Raw genomic sequence first — 20,980 nt, forward strand, 5'->3', positions numbered from 1 at the left:
TAAAATAAAATCCCTGGTAAGTAACGTTGGCCAATGTCCATGGTGTGAAATCTCCTACTGTGTCAGTCTTGAGTTCCAGATGATTGAACCGCCGGCTGACAATTCCTGAATTTTTAACAGTCAGCTCCTATGAGCCACTCCAGCATACTGCTGTTTTGAGAATTCCTTTTTTTTTATTCTCTTATGTTTTCATACAGTGTTTTTTTTTAATTTTTTAAAATTATGTATTTATTTTTGGCTGTGCTGGGTCTTCAGTTACTACATGCAGGCTGTCTTTGGTTGCAGTGAGCAAAGGCTATTCTCTGTTGTAGTGCACAGGCTTCTCACTGCGGTGGCTTCTCTTGTTGCGGAGCACAGGCTCTAAGCACACAAATGAGCTTCAGCTGTGGCTCATGGGCTCAGTAGTTTGGCGCACGGGCTTTAGTTGCTCCGGGGCATGTGGAATCTTCCTGGACCAGGGATTGGACCCATATCCCCTGTGTTGGCAGGCAGATTCCTATCCATTGACCACCAGGGAAGAAGTCCTCTTTGAGGATTCTTTTTGACACAAGGAACCCACTCACACTAGCTTAGGATAAAAGGGCATTTTTTGGAAGGCTACAGAGGTACGGAAAATAGGGCAAGACACACAGATGGGTACCTAGGTCCTAAGAACCTGAATGCAAGCAGGAAGTGTATTCAGGTCTAGTCTCTGGGTCACGTGATCTCTTGGGTCTCGTATCTGTCAGTCTACTTATTCTAAATCCTTCTACCCATGTAACTTTAGGAAAGCTTCTTAACCACTCTGAGCCTTGGTTTCCTCATCTGTAAACTGGGGCATTAATAGTTCCAAACTCACTGGGTAGATTCTGTGATGGGTACACATACATGCTGTTAGGGGTTGATTTTGTCCTGGAGCAAATGAAAACGGACAACCTCCTATCAGTAGTTGGCTAAAGCTGGGCAGAATAAATCACCTCTCCCAGAATCTGGATGTTTAGACAGGAAAGACACAAGGAACATCTTGGAGGAAAGTCCCTGGAAAGCTGTAGTTCCTCTGAGGTTTGATAACAGCTTCCTCCCAGATTCTATGGGCTGCCCCAGTGACCTTCCGATTAGTCCTGAGGCTTGAATCAGTCAAGGCCAACTACAGCAGGTCTCCGTAACCCCAACAAAGACTGCAGAGGACAATGAATGCCACAGCCGCAGGAGAAGAAATCTGATTGGCCAGCCTGGGGCAGGTGTCCACTAGTGGTCCAATCATCTCTGGCCAAGAGGCAAGAGCTCCTGGTTAAGATAGCCATCTAGTCAGTCAGCAAAAATCAGTTGAGCGCCTGCAGTGAGTGGGGTGCTGGGGACAGCCATGAACAGGACAGAGCTTGCTTAGCCTCGTGAGCTCGTGTAGTGGATGAGAGGCACATTCACTTCCTGTCAGTGCTGTAACGGTGACCACAAGATAGCGGCTTAAATAAAACAATGCAAACCTATTATCTTACAGCTCCAGAGATCAGAAGGCTGCAGTGGGTCTCACTGAGCCAAAACCACGCAAGATGTCAGGACTTCCCCTGTGGTCCAGTGGCTAAGACTCCAAGCTCCTGGTACCAGGTGACTGGGTTCAATCCCTGGTCAGGGAACTAGATCCCACATCCAACTAGGATGTGGTGCAATCAAATAAAAAAAATTATTTAAAATAAAATCAAGATGTCAGCAGGGGCTGGGAATTTGTCTCAAGGACACTTCGGAGCCACAGAGAGTTTGTGAACAGAGGAGAGGTAGGCTCAGCTCCAGTTAAAAGACATACAGACGTGACATAGGGTGACAGATAAAGTACTATGGCAGTATATGCAGCTCGGGGCACTCTGGGAGCCCAAAGGAGACACCTTTCCCAACTTAAGTGTGTGTGTGTCTGTATGTGAAGTGAAGATGAGAGATGGCAGGAATCTCTACAAGGCAATTGCCATCCTCATTGAGTTTTCTCCCCAGCTTTATGGAACTATGATTGACAATTCAACACTGTATATATCAGTAGTTCAATTCTACAATGTGATTTTTTTATGCACTGTGAAATGATTATCACAGTCAATTAACACATCTGTCATCTATTTGTGGTGAGGACAAAAGATCCACTCTCAGCTACTTCTCAGTATATAATCCAATCTTTTTTTTTTTTTTTTTTTTTGGCCACACTGCCTGGCATATCGGATCTTAGTTCCCTGATCAGGGATTGAACCCACACTCACTGGACCATCAGGGAAGTCCCTATTTGTTATTTTTTGAAGGACCTTCACACTTTTTTCCATAGTGGCTGTACCAAGTTACCAAGCTCCACAACCTCCTCTCCAACAATCATTTATTTTATTTATTTTGGCTGTGCTGCCTGGCTTGTGGGATCTCAGTTCCCTGACCAGGGATTGAACCTGGGCCCCAGCAGTGAAAGCACCAAATCCTAACCACTAGACCCACCAAGGACCTCCCCTTCTCTGTCATAACCTGTTAGCCAACCTAACGTTATATGAGGTGGTACTCTCACTGTGGCTCTGATTTGTATTTCCCTAATGAATAGTGATTGCATTGAGCCTTGAAGGGCCATGAGCATCTAATTAGAAAAGGTGTGTGTGTGGTGGGGGGCGGGCAGGGAGCATCCCTGGCAGAGGAGACAGCATACGCAAAGGCCCAGAGGTGAGAAACAGCTTTGAGGGAACTAGTGGCTTCAGTGGTGGCCCCACCAAAATACTTCCTCATCCATGGAACCTATGAATGTGATCTTCAGTTTAGTTCAGTTCAGTCGCTCCGTGGTGTCCGACTCTGCGACCCCATGAATTGCAGCACGCCGGGCCTCCCTGTCCCTCACCAACTCCCGGAGTTGAATGTGATCTTACTTGGAAAATAATCCATGAAGATGGAAGTAAGTTAAGGATCTCAAGATAAGATATCCTGGGTTATCCAAGTAGACCCTGCATCTAAATACAAGTTTTTTTTTAATAAGAGACAAAAGAGGAGGACTTCCCTGGTGGCTCAATGGTAAAGAATCCGCCTGCCAAGGGGACACAGGTTCGATCCCTGGTCCAGGAAGTTCTTACATGCCATGGAGCAACAAATCCCGTGCACCGCAACTATTGAGCCTGTGCTCTGGAGCCCGGGAGCCACAACTGCTGAGTCCAGGTGCCACAATACTGAAGCCCAAGTGCCCTAGAGCCTGAGCTCCGCAACGAGAAGCCACCACAGTGAGCAGCCCACACACGGCAGCTAGAGAGTAGCCTCCGCTCTCTGCAGCTAGAGAAACGCCCGTGCAGCAGTGAACACCCAGTGAAACCAGAAATATACAATTTAAAAAGAGCGACAAAAGAGGAGAGGACAGGGAGAAGAGCGAAAAGCCATGTGAAGCTGGAGACAGAAGTTGAACTCAATTTCTTGCCTCCTTCCCTGGAAGTTGAAGGTGAGAGGTTGGAAATTGGAAGTGAGAAGTTCCAGCCCTCTAGTCATGTGACTGGTCTTTCTGGTGCTGCCCAGCCCCCATCCTGAGTCACCTCATTAGGGTAAACTCAGATGTGGTCAGGGAGCCCGTCTTAATAACAAAGACACGCCTATCTGGAAGTTCCAGGGAGTTAGAGGTTGTCACCCAAGAAACAGAGCCCAAGAGCAGGTGCCCTATCCAGTATATGACAACAACGCATATTTGTTCATTCATTTAACAAATATTGATGGAGCACCTTCTGTGAGCCAGTCATGGTTCTAGGTGCTGGAGATCCAGCAGGATAAACAGATACTGTGGCCCTCCTGGAGTTGCACTCCTAATGGGGACAACTGACAATAAAGAAGATAAACTGCAGTGGTGTGTCAGAAGGTGATAAGTGACAAGGGAAAAAACAAAGCTCAGATGAGTGGGAGTGCTGGAAAGTGGTTGCAACTTGAAAAAGGTTGGTTGGGGAAGGCTTTGCCTTGTGTATTTTTTAAAAAATTTTTGGGGAGTTGCCCTGGGTCTTCACTGCCATGCTCTGGCTTTCTCTATTTGAGGCGAACGGGGGTTCCTTTTCATTGCCGTGCGTGGGCTTCTCATTGCGGTGGCTTCTCTTGTTGCAGAGCATGAGCTCCTGGCACACAGGCTTCAGCAGTTGAGGCAGGCCGGTTCAGTAGTTGCAGCTCGCCTTTGCCTTGTGTATTTGAGCAAAGACCTGAACGAGATCAGGTTGAGCCATGTGGGTATCTGGGGGAAGGGCATTCCCGACTGAGGGAACAGCCAGTGCAAAGGCCCTGGAGCAGAAATGTGCCTGCCTCAGGCTTGTGTGGCCGGAGTGGAGAGAGGCAGGAGGAGAGGCCAGGTCTGTCTAGGCCACAGTGAGGACTTGGACTTGTGTGACAGGTGCGCGGGTAAGGGGGCAGTGTGGAGCAGAGGAGGGAGGTGAGGGGACTTGGGTCTTCACAGGCTCCCTCAGGCTGCACGTGGAGAACAGACTGGCAAGTGAGGACTGAAGCAGGGAGGCTGGTAGGGTGAGTAGAAACAATGATTTCCAGGTGGGTGGTGGTGGCAGTGGTGGGGGTGAGATGGGTGGGATTCTGAACACACTTTGATGATCAGCCAACAAACTTGCTGATGGACTGGACTGTCAGTGGGCAGTGAGAGGCAGACGGAGTCTCAGGTCCCCTCCAAGGCTTTGGGCCCGAACACCTGGAAGGATGGAGCTGTCACTCCCTGTGGAAGGAGACGGGGGTTGGAGAGTGGGGGTGGGGTTTCAAGGCAAAGGTGAAGGGCTCAGGGTGATCTCCTCCTTGCCCGAGCTGCGTTAATTCTAGCCGGAGACAGATCCCCGTTGGAGCCCCCGAGCCACATTCACTGTGTCCCACTCGGGCTACCAATCCAAGGTCAGACCCCTTGAGCCTAAGTCCCGCTAAAGCGCCCACTGCGGCGACATCTGCCACCTGTCACCACCAGGTGGCGCCCCGTGCACCAGCCCGATCCACCCCAGCTCACTCTCCCCCCAAAATTTCCTTTCACTTTCGATCTCTGGCTGTCACCCGGCGTGGCCCCTTCCACACCCAGCTGGGGCAAGCCTGGTGCGTGAGGAGAAATGGACTCCGGGTCCCCGAAGGGCGGGGCCGGGGTCCCCCTCCTGGGGCTGAGCGCAGACGGCGGGGGGTCGGGTTCCTGGGTCCCTGGCCTGCGCAGAGTTGCGGGCACCGGACGTCGGGGTTCTTAGAAGGGGAGATGAGGAGTTTTCACTGTAACTGTGCTTCACGCAGGAAGCCCTATAGAGTAGGAGGCGGAAACTTAGCCACATCAAAGGACCGAGGGAGGGGCGGGGAGGTGAAGGGGCGGGCAAGGAAGGGGCTGGGGTGTGGGGGTCCGAGACTCGCTCTTCTGTCCCTTCCAAGATCCGGCCACAGGCATGAAGGGCCCCCGGCAGAAATGATAGTGCTGGCGCCAGCCTGGAGCCCAACTGTGCGTATCCCTAGGGGTTAAGGTGGGGGAATGGCAGTGTCAAGATGGACAGAGCTGAGAGGGGAGGTGGACAGAGTTAGGGTGGACACGAGTGGGGAGATGAACAGAGGTGGGAGGAGATGGACAGAATTCAGAGGGAGATGGACAGAATTGGGGTGGTCAGAAGTGAGCAGATGGACAGAGGTGAGAGAGATTGACAGGGGTAGGGGAAATGCACAGGGGTGGGGAGACGGACAGGGGTGGGGGAGACGGACAGGGTGGGGAAGACGGGCAGAGGTGGGGGAGACGGACAGAGGTGAGGAGACGGACAGGGTGGGGGAGACGGACAGAGGTGAGGAGATGGACAGAGGTGAGGAGACGGACAGAGGTGGGGAGACGGACAGAGGTGGGGAGATGGACAGGGTGGGGGAGACGGACAGGGTGGGGGAGACGGACAGGGTGGGGGAGATGGGCAGAGGTGGGGAGACGGACAGGGGTGGGGGAGACGGACAGGGTGGGGGAGACGGGCAGAGGTGGGGAGATGGACAGAGGTGGGGGAGACGGACAGAGGTGGGGAGATGGACAGAGGTGGGGAAGACGGACAGGGTGGGGAGACGGACAGAGGTGGGGAGATGGACAGAGGTGGGGAAGACGGACAGGGGTGGGGAGACGGACAGAGGTGGGGAGACGGACAGAGGTGGGGAGACGGACAGGGGTGGGGAGACGGACAGAGGTGGGGAAGACGGGCAGAGGTGGGGAGATGGACAGAGGTGGGGAGATGGACAGAGGTGAGGAGACGGACAGGGTGGGGGAGACGGACAGGGTGGGGGAGACGGACAGAAGTGGGGGAGACGGACAGGGTGGGGGAGACGGACAGAGGTGGGGAAGACGGACAGAGGTGGGGAGATGGACAGGGTGGGGAGACGGGCAGAGGTGAGGAGACGGACGGGTTGGGGAGACGGACAGAGGTGGGGGAGACGGACAGGGTGGGGGAGACGGGCAGAGGTGGGGAGACGGACAGAGGTGGGGAAGACGGACAGAGGTGGGGAGACGGACAGGGTGGTGGAGACGGGCAGAGGTGGGGAGATGGACAGAGGTGAGGAGATGGACAGAGGTGAGGAGACGGACAGAGGTGAGGAGACGGACAGGGGTTGGGGAGACGGACAGAGGTGGGGGAGATGGACAGGGTGGGGAGATGGACAGGGGTGGAGGAGATGAGGAGATGGACATGAGTAGGGGAAATTGACACAGGTGGGGGGACGTGGACAGAGGTAAGCGAGATGGACAGGGGTTGGGGAAAGAAACAGGGAGGTGGGAGCAAATGGGGAAGATAGGACTCAGATCTAGGGAAAAACAAGAGAGATGAGCATGAAAAGACAGAGGAATGGGCAAAGATGAGAAAATCCTGGGCAGAGGTGAGCAGAAGTGGAGAGAGATGGGCTGAGGTGCGGAGATGGGAGGTGAGACAGAGCGGGCAGAGGAGGGCGAAAACTGGTTAGCACGTGTCCAGAGGCAGAGAGATACAGGGAAAGATGGTCGGAGGTGGGCACACAGGAGCCAAGCGGAGGAGCTGAGAAGTGGGAAAGCTGGAAAGGGGAAAGAGGGAAGAGAGAACAGGGGGCTGCCGGGGGCAGCCTCCACGAGGGACGGGGTCGTGTGTGGAGTCCATGGAGCCCCCGCCCTACCCCGCCCGCAGACCTCCCTTCTGCTGCTGCTGTTACTGCTCAGCCCTGGCCTCCAAGGGACCCCCGACTGCTCCTTCCGCCACAGCCCCATCTCCTCCACCTTTGCCATCAAGATCGGCAAGCTGGTGAGCGTCCCTGTTCCCAATCCGAGCCGGAGGTGCTGTCTCTGGGTCTGACTTCCCCCTGTCAAGAGTTTCTGTGGCCCCCTGCCTCTTCCCTCTGGGTTCCCTTCCGTCGTCCGTCCCCCCATCCTTGCCCCCTTCGCTATGGGTCTCTGTCCCCCTTTCTCTGGGTCCCCATCTCCCCACCCTGGGTCCCTGCCCCCTTCTCTCTGGGTCCCCGCCCCCTCACTCTGGGTCCCCGCCCCCTCTCTCTGGGTCTCCGCCCCCTCTCTCTGAGTCCCCGCCCGCTCTCTCTGGGTCTCCGCCCCCCTTCTCTGGGTTCCCGCCCCCTCACTCTGGGTCCCGGCCCCCTCTCTCTGGGTCTCCGCCCCCTCTCTCTCTGGGTCTCCGCCCCCTCTCTCTGGGTCCCCGCCCCCTCTCTCTGGGTCTCCACCCCCTCACTCTGGGTCTCCACCCCCTCACTCTGGGTCCCCGCCCCCTCTCTCTCTCTCTGGGTCCCCGCCCCCTCTCTCTCTGGGTCTCCGCCCCCTCTCTCTGGGTCCCCGCCCCCTCTCTCTGGGTCCCCACCCTCTCTCTCTGGGTCTCCACCCCCCTCACTCTAGGTCCCCGCCCCTTCTCTCTGGGTCCCCGCCCCCTCACTCTAGGTCCCCGCCCCTTCTCTCTGGGTTCCCGCCCCTTCTCTCTGGGTCTCCACCCCCTCACTCTGGGTCCCCGCCCCTTCTCTCTGGGTCCCCGCCCCTTCTCTCTGGGTCCCCGCCCCTTCTCTCTGGGTCCCCGCCCCCTCTCTCTGGGTCCCCGCCCCCTCCCTCTGGGTCCCCATAGTTTGTTTCCTCCTGTCTGCGCAGGCCTGACCCCGTTTTCTCCCGCAGTCCAAGTACCTGCTTCAAGATTACCCCGTCACTGTTGCCTCCAACCTGCAGGACGTGAGTCACAGACGGGAGGGGCCCAGGATGGAGGTGGGAAGGAGAAATTCAAGATTCACCGCCCCCTTAGGGGCCAGGCTAGTGTGCCCACCAGGCCACCCCCTCCCTCGGGACCCAGGAATCCTGGCCCCCAGCCCCCTCCGCCCACCCGCGGGACCCAGAGCCTGGGTGGTCTCCCCCCAGGACAAGCTCTGCGGGGCGTTCTGGCGTCTGGTCCTGGCCCAGCGCTGGATGGGACGGCTCAAGACCGTGGCTGGGTCGGAGATGGAAAAACTGCTGGAGGATGTCAACACCGAGATACACTTTGTCACCTCGTGTGCCTTCCAGGTCAGCCCTGAACTTGGGGGACAAGTGCAGAGAGCCTGATGCTTTCCTAGGGATTGGCAGCAAAGGTCTGCTAGGCCTTACTGGAGGTTTCCCCTTGACTGGGAGCATCCTGAGGGAGGTGGAGCTGGAACCTCAGACCTGCTGGGGCCCAGTGTGGGAAGTGACACTTCTCTAAGTACTGGAGGATACCTAGGGGTAAGGGCCAAAGGCATCAATTCTACTCATTTCTCAGGCCCTGTTGAAGGATGTTGCTAAAGGGTTCTTACCCCTAGCAACAGGGAGAAGGAGGGGACCCTAAATCAGGGGACCCTCCTGATCCAGGTCTGACTGGGCCCGGTTGCTAGCAACCAGGAGGAGCAAGGGTCCAGACTCTCCACGAGACCCAGGCCTCACCCTTGACCTGAGGTGACGCTGGGGGTGATGCCGTGGTGACGTCTCCCTCCCCTGCCCCCAGCCCCTTCCCAGCTGTCTTCGCTTCGTCCAGGCCAACATCTCCCACCTCCTGCAGGACACTTCCCAGCAGCTGGAGGCCTTGAAGCCCTGGATCACACACCGGAATTTCTCCCGGTGCCTGGAACTGCAGTGTCAGCCGGGTAAAGCCTCCCACCACCCCCAAGCCCACTGCCCCACCCACTCCTCTCCCACTTTACAATCCCTCACCCATTCCACTCAGGGCTCCCATAGGCTGTGTGACTTTGGGCCTGTTTCCCCAAGCTCAAGCTCATCCCTCTCTGGGCCTCAGTTTACTTGTCTCTGAGAAGGGAATAACCAGCCTTGCCTGTTTCTCTGAGGCAACTCTATCCCATAGAAACAGAATGAGAGTCACATGTTTGAGTGTAAAATTTCTTATAGACCTGTTTTAAAAGGTTAAAAAAAAAAAAGGTAAATTAACTTTTTTTTCAGGATTCTTAATGTTTGTTATTTTTTAGTATGTTATAGGTGGGTTTATTTTTAACACTTTTTTACATTGGAATAATTACAGATTCACAGAAAGGGGCAAGGAAACGTACAGGAAAGTCCTGGACACCCTTTACCCAGCCTCCCCAGTGGTACATTTTGCTTGGTAATGTTAATTACAGCACAAGAAATTGACATGAGTGCAATCCACAGAGTTTATTCAGAGTTTATCAGTTATGTATGCATAACTGCAGGCACGCATGTGTATGTAGTAAGTAGTGTGTATTAGCTGCTGTAACAAGGTACCACCAACCAGGTGATTTAAAGTGCAGAAGCGCATCCTCTTATAACTGAGGAGTCAGCAGGACTGGCTCCTTCTGAGGGCTGTGAGGGAAGGATCTGTTCCGGTTGTCTCCCTTGGCTTGTCAAGGGCCAATTTCATGCTCGTGGTGCTCTCCCCCATGCGTATCTCTATGTCTAGATCTCTCCTTCTTATAAGGACACCAGTCATATTGGATTAGGGCCACCACTAACCATCTCATTTTAACTTGATTACATCTTTGAAGACCTGATCTCCAGATAAGGTCACATTCTGAGGTACTAGGAATTAGGATTGCATCGTATGAAAAAAAAAATTTTTTTTTCCCGGCTGTACCACACGGCTTGTAGGATCTTAGTTCCTCACCCAGGGATGGGACCCGTGCCTCCTGCAATAGGGGCTAGGAATCTGAACCACTGGACCGGACTGCCAGGGAAATCCCTGAGTTTGTGTAACTTGATCCCCATCCCCAAACTCCCACCTCTATCCCCTGGCAACCAGTAATGCTGTTGAATTTAATTCTCATAGTTTTATAATTTTTAAGATAATTATTTCAATCACAAAGAGCCCTTTAAAAAATAATTTTATTTATTTACTTTTGGCTGCTCTGGGTCTTTGTTGCTGTGCGCAGGCTTCCTCTGGTTGCTGCAAGCGGGAGCTCCTCTTCCTTGCGGTGTGTGAGCGTCTCATTGTGGTGGCTTCTCTTGTTGAGGAGCACAGACTCTAGGCCGGAGGGCTTCAGTAGTCTTGGCACACAGACTTGGTTGCCCTGCAGCATATACTGAACCTGCATTAGCGGACAGATTCTTATCTATCGCACCACCAGGGAAGTACTCCTTTTTAAAAAAAAGTTGTGTGTGTGTGTGTGTGGCTGCACTGGGTCTTCATTGCAGTACATGGGCTTTCGGTTGGTGTGCAGGCTTAGTTGTCCCTTGACGTGTGAGATCTTAGTTCCCTGACCAGGGATGGAACCAGCATCCTCTGCATGTTAAGGTGAATTCTTAACCACTTACCCACTGTTTGCTGTTCATATTTACATGCATCACTAATCATCCATTTTTTTTTTCCTTTTCAACTAAGTTTTACTAACCATTTCCCTGATGCTTGGCATTGGAGACACAGCACAGAACAAGACCAAGTTTGTGTCCATGGGGCGCTAACCTGCTGATCAGGGAGACATGATAAGCATGTAAACATATAAATAAACAGGAAAGTGACTGAGTGTAATGAGTCCTATGCAGGCACGTTAAAACAGGGTGGTGGAATCATGGCTTGAAGTGGTCGGCTGGAAAGTCACCAAAAGTTGCAAACAGGGGAACAGGTAGTGCAAAGGTCCTGAGGCAGAAACCTGCCTCCCTGTTTAAGGAATCAAGAGGGAGCCCGAGTGGCTGAGGCCAAGTAAGCAAAGGGGAAAAGGTGTGGAGTGAGGGTACAGAGGGAATAAAGGGGGCCAGCTCAAGTGGGGCCTTGTGAGCCATCATGGCTTTATACAGTGTATCTTTCATTGTTCTATTATCTGTCCGTTCACTCAGATATTTAACTTATGTAAATTAAACTACTTAGGCTTCCCTGATGGCTCAGCCTTAAAGAATCTGCCTGCCGATGCAGGAGATTTGGGGTTTGATCCCTGGTGCATGGAGAAGGAAATGGCAACCCACTCCGGTATTCTTGCCTGGGAAACCCCATGGACAGAGGCGCCTGGTGGGCTACAGTCCTTGGGGTTGCAAAGACTCGGACAGGACTTAGTGACTAAACAACAACAATAAGAAGTACTAGGTTCTGGCAATGTCTCCTGTCACCCTCCTGGAGCTCACAGACTACTAGGGGAAGAAAATGAATATATAAATCAATAGGTAAGCACTAGACACATGTTTGTCCAATTATAAAATGCAGGAAATTTCCTGGTGGTCCAGTGATTAGGACTCTGCCCCTCCACTGCTGGGGGCCTAGTTTCAATCCCTGGTCTGGTCAGGGAATTAATATGCCTCAAGGCCAAAACAAGTAAAATGATATATTTGAAATAAAGAATTATTGGGACTTCCCTGGCAGTCCAGTGGTTAAGACTCCGAGCTTCCAATGCAAGCAGAACAAGTTTGATCCCTGGCTGGAGAAGTAAGATCCCAAATGCCACCCAGTCAATAAACAAATAAATAAAAGTAAATAATAAATTAAAATATTTTTAAAAAATTTATAGGGTCTGGTTAAACAAGTAAACAAGCATACCAATTTTAAAAAGTTATTAGTGACTATTTTTTTAATATATTTTTGGCTGCGCTGGGTTTTCGTTGCTGCCCTCGTTGTGGGGTACTCTCTAGTTTTGGCGTGCAGGCTTCTCATTGCAGTGATTTCTCTTGTTTTGGACCATGGGCTTTATCGCATGGGTCAAGCAGTTGTACCCAGGGGCTTAGTTGCCCTGTGGCATGTGGAATCTTCCCAAGCCAGGGATGAAACCCATGTCCCCTGCATTGGCAGGTGGATTCTTAACCACTGGACCACCAAGGAAGTCCTATTAGTGACTTTAAAAAAAAAATCAATAAAATGCAACCTTACTACGTGCTAGGCACTGTTCTAAGCACTTTCTGTATATTCCCTCATTTAATCTTTGTGACAACCTTATGAAGTTGGTATAATAATTATAATCACTTTATGGATGAGGCGACTGAGGCCCAGAGAAGTGCACAGCCTACCCCCACCCCCTCCCCGAGGTCACACAGCCAGCACCAGGCAGGCCTTTTTTTCCCTTCCCTGGCCTGGCCCTACTTCTCAGTCACCTGACCTCTCTCCTGGCAGACTCCTCCACTCTGCTGCCCCCAAGGAGTCCTGGGGCCTTGGGAGCCACGTCCCTACCGGCCCCTCAGTCCCCTCTTCTGCTCCTCTTGCTGCTGCTGCTGCTGCCGGTGGCCCTCCTGCTGCTGGCCGCTGCCTGGTGCCTGTGCCAGTGGAGGAGGAGACGGAGGACACCCTACCCTGGGGAGAGGGTGAGCCAGCGGGGTGCGCAGAGCGGGTGGAGAGGGTCCAGGGGCTGACCAGAGGTGGCGGATTCCATGGGCGACACGGTACCCTGCCCCTCCCATCCCCAGGATCCTCTGCTCCTGCGGCTACTGGAGGACCCTGGACTTGGTGTTGATGTGGGGGCCATGGGGGTGGGGGGTGACAGAGTGGGAGCAGGGAAGCAGCGGTTAGCTCTGGATGTAAGGGAACCCCTCTGGGACCATGGAGGGGGACAGACTGAGAAGACAGACTGGAGGCTGGGTGAGGGTCCAGGGAGAGAGGACAAGGTCTGAGCAGGGGCCGGGACAGGACCACGGGGTGGAGAGGAGGGGACAGGCAGAGTCAGGGGTCAGGAGGGACGGGGCTGGAGAGTGACAGACTTGGTGGGGTCGGGGGCCGGGGGGCGAGCAGGGAAGGGGAGGGGCTCGGGCAGAGGACGCTGGGTCTGGCCCAGTGGGGAACCTGGGAGGAGGAGGGACAGTCTAGCACTAGGCATTCGGGAAAGACAGTGAAGCTCAGCAGGCAGGGAGCTATTTGGATATAGGAGTCTGCAAGCCAGGAGAGAGCCGCCTCCAGGAGCAGGCTCTGCAAAGTCCTCCAGGTATGAAAAAGCTCAGGTTATTCTAGCAACTTTGTCCAGTCTGGGGGTGGGGTGAAAAAAAAAATGGCACTGGAAGATGTTTGAGGTAACATCTTCCTTACCTCAAAGGTAAGGAAGGGAAGCTGGGACTTCCTACCCCGGGGAAGCAAGAAGCCCCTTAGGCGAACCTGGGAACTGGTTTCGGGGTTGTAGGTGGTACCCTGAAGGAGAAAGGCAGGGAGGGGCCTATGGGTTCCTCAAGCGCCCAAAGGAAACATTTGGCAGCAATCACTCACCTGTTGAGTGCCTCAGTGCCTCCGGCCTTGTGCTGAAGCTTTCTACAAATTAATTCACTTAATTGAGAAACTGGTGGCCGTTATATTCCCCATTTCCCCTTGGCGGAAACCGAGGCTCAGAGAGGTAAATCATTTGCTGAAAGTCACACAGCTCCTGAGTGACAGCCAAGACTGGACTCTGGGCCCTCTGATTCCAGCATCTGTGCCTTTCACTCCTCTGCCTTAGTTTCCTTATCTGTACAAGAGACTCATAATCATCCTTTACGCTAGAGTTGTCAGGAGGTTAAGTGAAAGGACCACGAAAAACCCCCTAGAGCAATACTTACTGTCCATAGGAAACAGAATACAAGCCACACATGTGACTTTAAATTTTCTAGTAGCTGCATATTTTTTTAAATTTTTAATTGAAGTATAGCTGATTTACCACATTGTGCCAGTGCATCTTTTAAAAACAAACAGGTTACCTTAAAGAATTTATGTTACTTCACCCTGTGTATCCAAAATCTTGTCATCTCAACGTGCAATCAATACTTTAAAAATTATTGAGATATTTTGAGATATTTTTACATTCTTGTTTCCATACCAAGTTTTCAGAATCCAATCAATGTGTAATGTGATGCTCACAGCACATCTCAATTCATATGAGAAACTTTTATTAGAAATACTCGATCTATATTAAGATTCCATGAAACTTACAGTTGCATAAGTAGATTCCTATACTCAAGTTCTTTGAAACCTACAGAAGTTTTCCAATAATTGGATCAAGGAACAGTTTCTGAATTCAATGATTTTTTTCATTTCGGCATTTGTTTTGGACAGTACTTTTTATTACTTTTTGTTTTTGAGATACAATTTTTGATTGAGAAATTGTCCTCTTATCCTTGTCCCTTTTCATACCCTGTTTTCCCACGCTCCCAATAACCACACTATTAGTTGAAGCTTAAATTAGATGAAATGAAAAACTAAGTTCCTCAGTTTTACTGGTCACAATAGGAATGCCCAGTTTTCAACTGGGGCTGGTCTCAAGGGCTATCTTGGAAAGCACAGATCTAAAACGTGTTCATCATTGCGCGAAGTTTTCTTTGACAGCAATGCCCAAACACATAGTGAGTGCTCACGGTGAATGGAGTTGTTTTTGAGCATTGAGTCTGTTCTTGAGCTTGTACCCTGAGCTTCCTACTTTCCCCTCCTCTGTCCACGGAACCTCAAACAGCCCAGTGAGTCATCTATCATCCCCTTTTACAGCGGAGAACACTGAGGCCGACAGAGAGCAGTCACCTGCCAGCGGACACAGAGTCGGAACTTGGAGGAAGTCAGCTAGAACCTGGTCCTTTCTTTGGCCACACTGCTCCTGTCACTGTTCCCCCGGGATGGAGGCAACGCCAGCACCCACCATCGGCTCTCCCTTCCCCCCTTTGTACAAAGCCCTTGTCCCCAGGAAATTGTATATAAATCATCATATTCTACCAGCTCTGGCCAGGTTTGTCTGTGGATGGGACACGGTGTGTGTATGGGGCCGTTTGGGTTCGGGTTTGGTTTTTCAGTTAATACAATGTTTCATTCAATACCTATTTTCTGAGTCCTCCTGGGGCCCAGGGCCAGAAGAGGGCAATGCTGGGACCCAGACGTGAATCGGAACCAGCCCCGCCCTCTCAGGATTCCTGGTCCAGACGGGAGAAGACGTCGGCCCCAGAGAGCCCCAGTACCCGATTACACACGCTCTAATGGAGGTGGCGTAGGCACTGTGGGATCCCCCAGGCGGTACCTGAGCCAGCCTGAGCGATATCAGGGAGGTTCTCTAAAGGGAAGGACTCAAGCCAGATTTTAGAAAACGGGGTGTGGAGGCGGAGGTGGGGGGACGGCATCCCAGTCAAGGGACACTTTCAAGGCAAAGACTTTATCCAGAAAATCCAGAAAGTGAGTAGCTCCTTTGGGGAACACTCGGGCATCTAGAAGTCATTCTTTCATTCGTCAGCTCTCAAGCGGAAGACTATCTCCACCTGTTTACCAGGTGGGGACACTGAAGCCCATACACGGCTAGGGATTTAGTCAGATCACAAGTCAAGACAGGCACTGGAATTCACATCTCTAAGCCTTGGCGGAGCGCTGAAGGGCCAGCCCTCCTGGCCCCCTGCAGGCCACCACGTGCCCTGCAGCGCGACATCGCTTCAGGGGGTAACCGCCTCTCCTCCAGAATTTCCTGGCCCCACCCATCAGCAAGCAGCGGGCAACTCACGCGAGGCTTACCAGCCCCTCAAGAATACTGCAGCGGAGGCTGAAGAGCACCGCCCCCTACCCCACGTGATCTCGCCCGGCTCAGCCATGGCCGCCTAGGCTCGATGGGAACGATACTGATTGGACAGTCAGAAGATGACCCGCCTCCCAGTGGGGAATTTCTGCGCACGCGCCTGACACTCTGGCCAATGAGAAGACAGAAAGCGGCCGTGTTGCGTCACTTCTTCCGCCCCTGTTTCAAGGGATAAGAAACCCTGCGCCTAGGGTTCCTTCTTTCCCAGGCGGCTGCCGAAGATGGCGGAGGGGCAGGTACAGGCTCCGCGCGGGCCGGGGCGGCGTGGGGCCGGGTGGGGTCCAGGCCGGACCGGGGTTGGACCACTTTTCTCTCGTAAGTGTGCTGTGGAACTTAAGGACGATAACTGAGCAAAGCAGAAAGCTTTCGGGGTAAGAGAAATCCAAAACGGGAATATAAGGCAGTTTTTGTTCTCTGGGCTGGCTAAAAATGCGGCATCATTTTTCTCTCGAGGGGCGGTCATCGGGGCTTCCTACACAACAGTTATTTTAAAATTAGGCCTCATTTATCTAGATCTTGGCGGAATTAAACCGGTGTGCCCCCAGCAATGGGAAAGCACGCTGAAGGCGGCTGCGCCACCTGGGGACGGTGAGAAGCCGGGGGTAGGCCAAAATGGAGGGTATTTCCGCCCTGCCCAGGCGCCGGTTGCTTCGGCCACGTGAAAATGTGCATCAAGGTTCCCCTGCAACTGGGGGTAATTTGGCACGAAACCTTTGCTGTAGGTTGGGCGATCTGTTGCATATGGGGCAGGCACAAATTGCTGTGCTTTGTGGTTAGATGGAGTCTAAAAGTGCTAGTGCTAGCAACTGGACTGAATGAAATGTTCCAGATCCTTGAGACAGTCGTAATTGCTTAACCAGCTAGAGGCCCTCAAGGAAGGTAGAAGCTTACCACTGACTCTTCTCTGACTCCTTGTGTAACCTATTCCTGATACAGGGAGGGAGTGGTTCTGGAAGGGGTGAACATGTGATGGAGTGTATGGTTCAGGAGGGAAAATTAAGTTTGAACCCAGCGAAGTGGTAGAGTTCTCTGAACATGGGTCTCTGCGTTCACATAACACACACTTTGTAAGAGCTGGAACTTCTGAAAAGAAGCGAAGGATTAGATTAGTACTTGAGCCATTAAAGCTTGCCTAAGGATGCAGAGCTAGTCAGTACCAGAGCAAGCTTGGGTTTTTGACTACCGTACCTAGCTTCACTGGCTCTGAACCTGTTTGCTTTGATACTCACACTAGAAAGCTACTTTTGAGATCAGAACAGGATCAGATTCTGGCCAGGTTCTACAGGGTGCGTTCAGATTACCGGTTCCTCCAACTGGGTGATCAGTGTTGATTCAGATTGTAACTTATTCTCTGACCATGGAACATAATCTGAGCATAAAGATGCCTGCCCTTGAAGCAGCTGAAATGTGAGGGATTGGTTTATTTTGTGTCTTAGCCGCTCGCTGATATTGTGAGTCAGTCATTTGCTTTCTTGGCCATCTCTAAAGTGAGCCTTAAGTTCTAGTTTTGGGTCTGATATCTGGTTAGCAGGCATTCTGGGAGGTAGGTGAACTAATGGAGGGGAGTAATTGGTTGAGGTGGGCAGTGAAAGTTGTGGGTGCCTCTGAGCCCTTCTGAGCTCTTCAACCTGTCTCCAACAGGTCTTGGTGCTCGATGGCCGAGGCCATCTCCTGGGCCGCCTGGCGGCCATTGTGGCCAAGCAGGTGCTTCTGGGTAAGTCTGCCCACTGCCCAGAGCTCCCACCAGACATGAGCTCACAGGTCAGTGATGAGCAAAAATCACCATCTTTCGTTTGAGTCTCACGACCGTGAGATCAACCCCATGCACCGCTCTGAGACCTGCCAGCATCCTCCCCTCCTGGGTCAGGGGCTCTGAATTCAAAACGTGTCACAAATTGAACTTTAGCATGAGACCAGCTCCACCAGTTAGCCCTCTGTGACTTGGGGCAGGAGATTCTGGTGTCTTCTGGTGTGTTTGTGCACAGGGGCCAGTTTTAGGGCTGGGGTCTCCTTTCTGGCCAATAACTGGGCACCTGGCTTCCTGACTTTTGCCCTCCTTGATTGTTCCATTTTCCATTCCCTCTAGGCCGGAAGGTTGTGGTTGTGCGCTGTGAGGGCATCAACATTTCTGGCAATTTCTACAGAAATAAATGTGAGTTAGGGCCTGGGAGGAGGGTTGGGGAGGGTGGACCTGTGTGGGGCTCAGGCTTCACAGACTTGGAAAGCAGACCGCCCCCTCAGTGGTGGGAGATGCAAGTTTTGAGTTCCCTAGCAGGCCCTCAGAAGTGAGGTCTTGGCGTTGGAAGGAGTTGCTGCCTGGCTAGGGACTATGAGGCCTTACACGCTCTCCCTTCTTCCCAGTGAAATACCTGGCCTTTCTCCGCAAGCGGATGAACACCAACCCCTCCCGTGGCCCCTACCACTTCCGAGCCCCCAGCCGCATCTTCTGGCGGACAGTGCGAGGTGAGCTGGGCCCAGGGACTGCAGGTGCTGAGAGGCAGGTAGCCAGTGATGAAGACTTCTCCCACTCGTGTTCGAGTTTCCCAACCGTGAGATGACGCCACATGCACTACCATCTGAGGCCACCTGTCTGCCTGCCTGGGTGGGCAGCTAGTCCCCACGTGCCCCACTGAGCAGGCCTGCTGTCCTCTGTCCACAGGCATGCTGCCCCACAAGACCAAGCGGGGCCAGGCTGCTCTGGAGCGCCTCAAGGTGTTTGATGGGATCCCACCACCCTATGACAAGGTGAGCAGGACGCAGTGCCCTCGACAGTATCCCTGTGGCTGGCGTCGGTGATGTTCTGCAATTACCTACATTGTTTGATCCCTGTGAAAAGAGCACCGGCTGAGACGCCTGCCCCAGCCAGCCTTCTTCCCTGTCTGTCCCTCACTCCAGGTCTCTAAGCCCCTCTCCTTCTCTAACAGAAAAAGCGAATGGTGGTTCCTGCTGCCCTCAAGGTTGTGCGTCTGAAGCCTACTCGCAAGGTGAGCCTCCAGATCTTGCTGAGTGATACCCTTGGGATTCTCAGGTTTCCTGGGAGGGTGTGCTGAGGGCCCTAGGACTGGCAGATGATGGTTTTTTCTCACGATGGTCTGCGGATGCCACTGTGGGCAGTGCCGAAAACGCCAATGGCTCAGCTGATGCCAGGAGGAACGGGGAGCATGGCTTCCCTGACTAGCTGGAAGGCTCTAGGACAGGATGTTAACGCCCCTCCCCTAGTCACCCTGGCCTCCTTTTCTAACAGCTTCGTTTCTTCTCCCTCCTCTCTAGTTTGCTTACCTAGGGCGCCTGGCTCATGAGGTTGGCTGGAAGTACCAGGCAGTAACAGCCACCCTGGAGGAGAAGAGAAAGGAGAAAGCCAAGATCCACTACCGGAAAAAGAAGCAGCTCATGGTGAGGGTGGGATTGGTACTGGAGGGGCGCCACATCCCCGGGCAGCTGGCAACTCTCACCTGTTTGTTAGGCCTTTGGAAGTCTGCCTGAGGCCCACTGTGGGTATGGGGAGTGGGACTGGGTCCCTGGGATGAGGACAGTCCCTGGGAGCAGCCACTGACCACCATCTGTCATCTTGGCCCCACAGAGGCTACGGAAGCAGGCCGAAAAGAACATCGAGAAGAAAATTGGCAAATTCACAGAGGTCCTCAAGACTCACGGATTCCTAGTCTGAGCCAAATAAAATTGACTGTTTATTCTTCATGCTTGGCCTGGCCTGCCCTTCCTCCATCGCCACCCTAGGATGTGGGGGCCCCCAGGGGCTGCCATGCAGGTGCCACAGGCAGACGGGGTATAGCCGAGGGGCATTAGTCAGTGTAGGCAGGTCCAGGGGCTGTGCAGGCATCGCTGGTCTGCAGCCTCTTTGTTCGTGAGACTTTTAAGACGAACAGTTGGAACAACCAGTCCAGTTGCAATATTGGCAGAAGTGAGCTGGAAGACTATTGGAAGGGATTCGCATGACTTAAGGGAGTCTGTTCATGCTTCCCACGTGGTCGGATACTATACTCTGCAGCTGTTAGGGTGTGAGAGAATGCCCAAAAAGTGTCTCTGGAAGAGAAGTTTCAGCCAAGGGGTCACAGGCATCGCCCTTACGTCTTCCTTATATTTTGTGATCCAAAACCAATAAATTATTTTTTTAAAGAAATGTGGCGTCTTTGCAGTGTGTGTCTGCTGTAGAGGCAGGCCCAGGGGAGCAAGGCTCTCGGCTGTCGGGGAACTTGGAGAATAAGACTGGCTGTGCTCTTTACACAGGTGGATCAGAAACTGACTGCCTTTCATGGAAGAGTTGACCTTGGTAGAGATTTTCCATGCCAAGGACTTTGAGATGCCTGTGGGTTTGTGGGTATTTATGGCCTGTAGAGCCAGGTGCTGCCCATTTTACATAAAATTGTCTTCCTAATTCAGCTGCAAAGTATGGAATTGGCCACTCTTCCCTAAAATCAGTCCTTCACTGGGGCATGTGGGCTTGTCAGGCTGTACCACGTTAGGCTGTAATGCAGAAATAGGTGATGAGGTATTAGAGAAGTGAGTTTTTCTTTTTTTTAAGATTAAAACTAGACCTGTTCTGCCAGGATGAGTCCCTGAAAGGATCAAGGTACCTAGCCCTTGGTCACCTCTCAACACCCAGGTGGGGCCCCCTGCCCCACCTTAGGTTCTGTGCAGTCAGTGGTGTCAGCGCTGATGACACCCAGAGGGGTCTGGCTTGACCAAGGTACATCCATCTGTACCGGGAGGAAAGCTAGATTCCTGCTGCCCTTTGAGACTGGTGGGCAGTACTTGGTGTGTGTGGGTTCACTGAGCAGGTGATAACTTCCACACTGCCATTCTATCCTGCTTAGTCTCCAAAATGTCCAAGACAGTGGCTCAAGTTTTCTCAGGATCATTTTGCAAATGGGTGGTGTCCCTGCTCCTCCTGGGGGCTCCTGCTCTCCAACAGAGCCACCTCCAGAACCAACTGAAAATCCTAGAGTTTAAATCTTCTGACACTATGTTAGAGCAGCACGATAGGTTGCCCAAACCACTTAATTCTGGCTTAAAAATGTAAAACTTGCCACTTCAAAAGACACGCAACATTGGGACTTGCGTGGTGGTCCAGTGGCTAAGACTACTCTGAATGCAGAAGGCCTGTGGGTTCCATCCCTAG

General features: G+C 52.6%; 2 protein-coding genes and 4 non-coding genes across 8 annotated transcripts; all 6 read left to right on the top strand.

Annotated features, from left to right (window-relative positions):
- The first annotated feature begins 4,983 nt into the window (after nt 1-4,983).
- Nucleotides 4,984-14,987, top strand: FLT3LG (fms related receptor tyrosine kinase 3 ligand). 2 transcript variants are annotated; one of them, XM_068992707.1, is made up of 8 exons: nt 4,984-5,031; nt 5,350-5,416; nt 7,092-7,205; nt 8,072-8,125; nt 8,309-8,452; nt 8,907-9,045; nt 12,459-12,646; nt 14,781-14,987. In XM_068992707.1, exons 2-8 carry the CDS (start codon nt 5,384-5,386, stop codon nt 14,985-14,987), a joined length of 879 nt encoding a protein of 292 aa, XP_068848808.1. In that variant the 5' UTR covers nt 4,984-5,031; nt 5,350-5,383. The 2 variants fall into 2 exon arrangements, with proteins under 2 accessions (XP_068848808.1, XP_068848809.1); XM_068992708.1 differs by having other exon boundaries at nt 8,961-9,045.
- Nucleotides 14,988-15,999: 1,012 nt separating this feature from the next.
- On the top strand, nt 16,000-19,942 carry RPL13A (ribosomal protein L13a). 2 transcript variants are annotated; one of them, XM_068992105.1, is made up of 8 exons: nt 16,000-16,079; nt 17,485-17,557; nt 17,930-17,995; nt 18,205-18,306; nt 18,503-18,588; nt 18,768-18,827; nt 19,114-19,236; nt 19,424-19,942. In XM_068992105.1, exons 1-8 carry the CDS (start codon nt 16,065-16,067, stop codon nt 19,508-19,510), a joined length of 612 nt encoding a protein of 203 aa, XP_068848206.1. In that variant the 5' UTR covers nt 16,000-16,064; the 3' UTR covers nt 19,511-19,942. The 2 variants fall into 2 exon arrangements, with proteins under 2 accessions (XP_068848206.1, XP_068848208.1); XM_068992107.1 differs by lacking the exon at nt 16,000-16,079 and adding an exon at nt 16,156-16,214.
- On the top strand, nt 17,602-17,685 carry LOC138097297 (small nucleolar RNA Z195/SNORD33/SNORD32 family). The gene has a single exon (XR_011146492.1). It is a non-coding gene; the product is annotated as a small nucleolar RNA Z195/SNORD33/SNORD32 family (small nucleolar RNA).
- Nucleotides 18,345-18,429, top strand: LOC138097295 (small nucleolar RNA Z195/SNORD33/SNORD32 family). Its single transcript, XR_011146491.1, has one exon. It is a non-coding gene; the product is annotated as a small nucleolar RNA Z195/SNORD33/SNORD32 family (small nucleolar RNA).
- LOC138097298 (small nucleolar RNA SNORD34) lies at nt 18,628-18,698 on the top strand. The gene has a single exon (XR_011146493.1). It is a non-coding gene; the product is annotated as a small nucleolar RNA SNORD34 (small nucleolar RNA).
- LOC138097235 (small nucleolar RNA SNORD35) lies at nt 18,907-18,993 on the top strand. Its single transcript, XR_011146441.1, has one exon. It is a non-coding gene; the product is annotated as a small nucleolar RNA SNORD35 (small nucleolar RNA).
- Nucleotides 19,943-20,980: the final 1,038 nt, after the last annotated feature.

The sequence above is a fragment of the Capricornis sumatraensis genome, chromosome 20, assembly GCF_032405125.1.
Source record: "Capricornis sumatraensis isolate serow.1 chromosome 20, serow.2, whole genome shotgun sequence".
Lineage (NCBI taxonomy): Eukaryota > Metazoa > Chordata > Mammalia > Artiodactyla > Bovidae > Capricornis > Capricornis sumatraensis.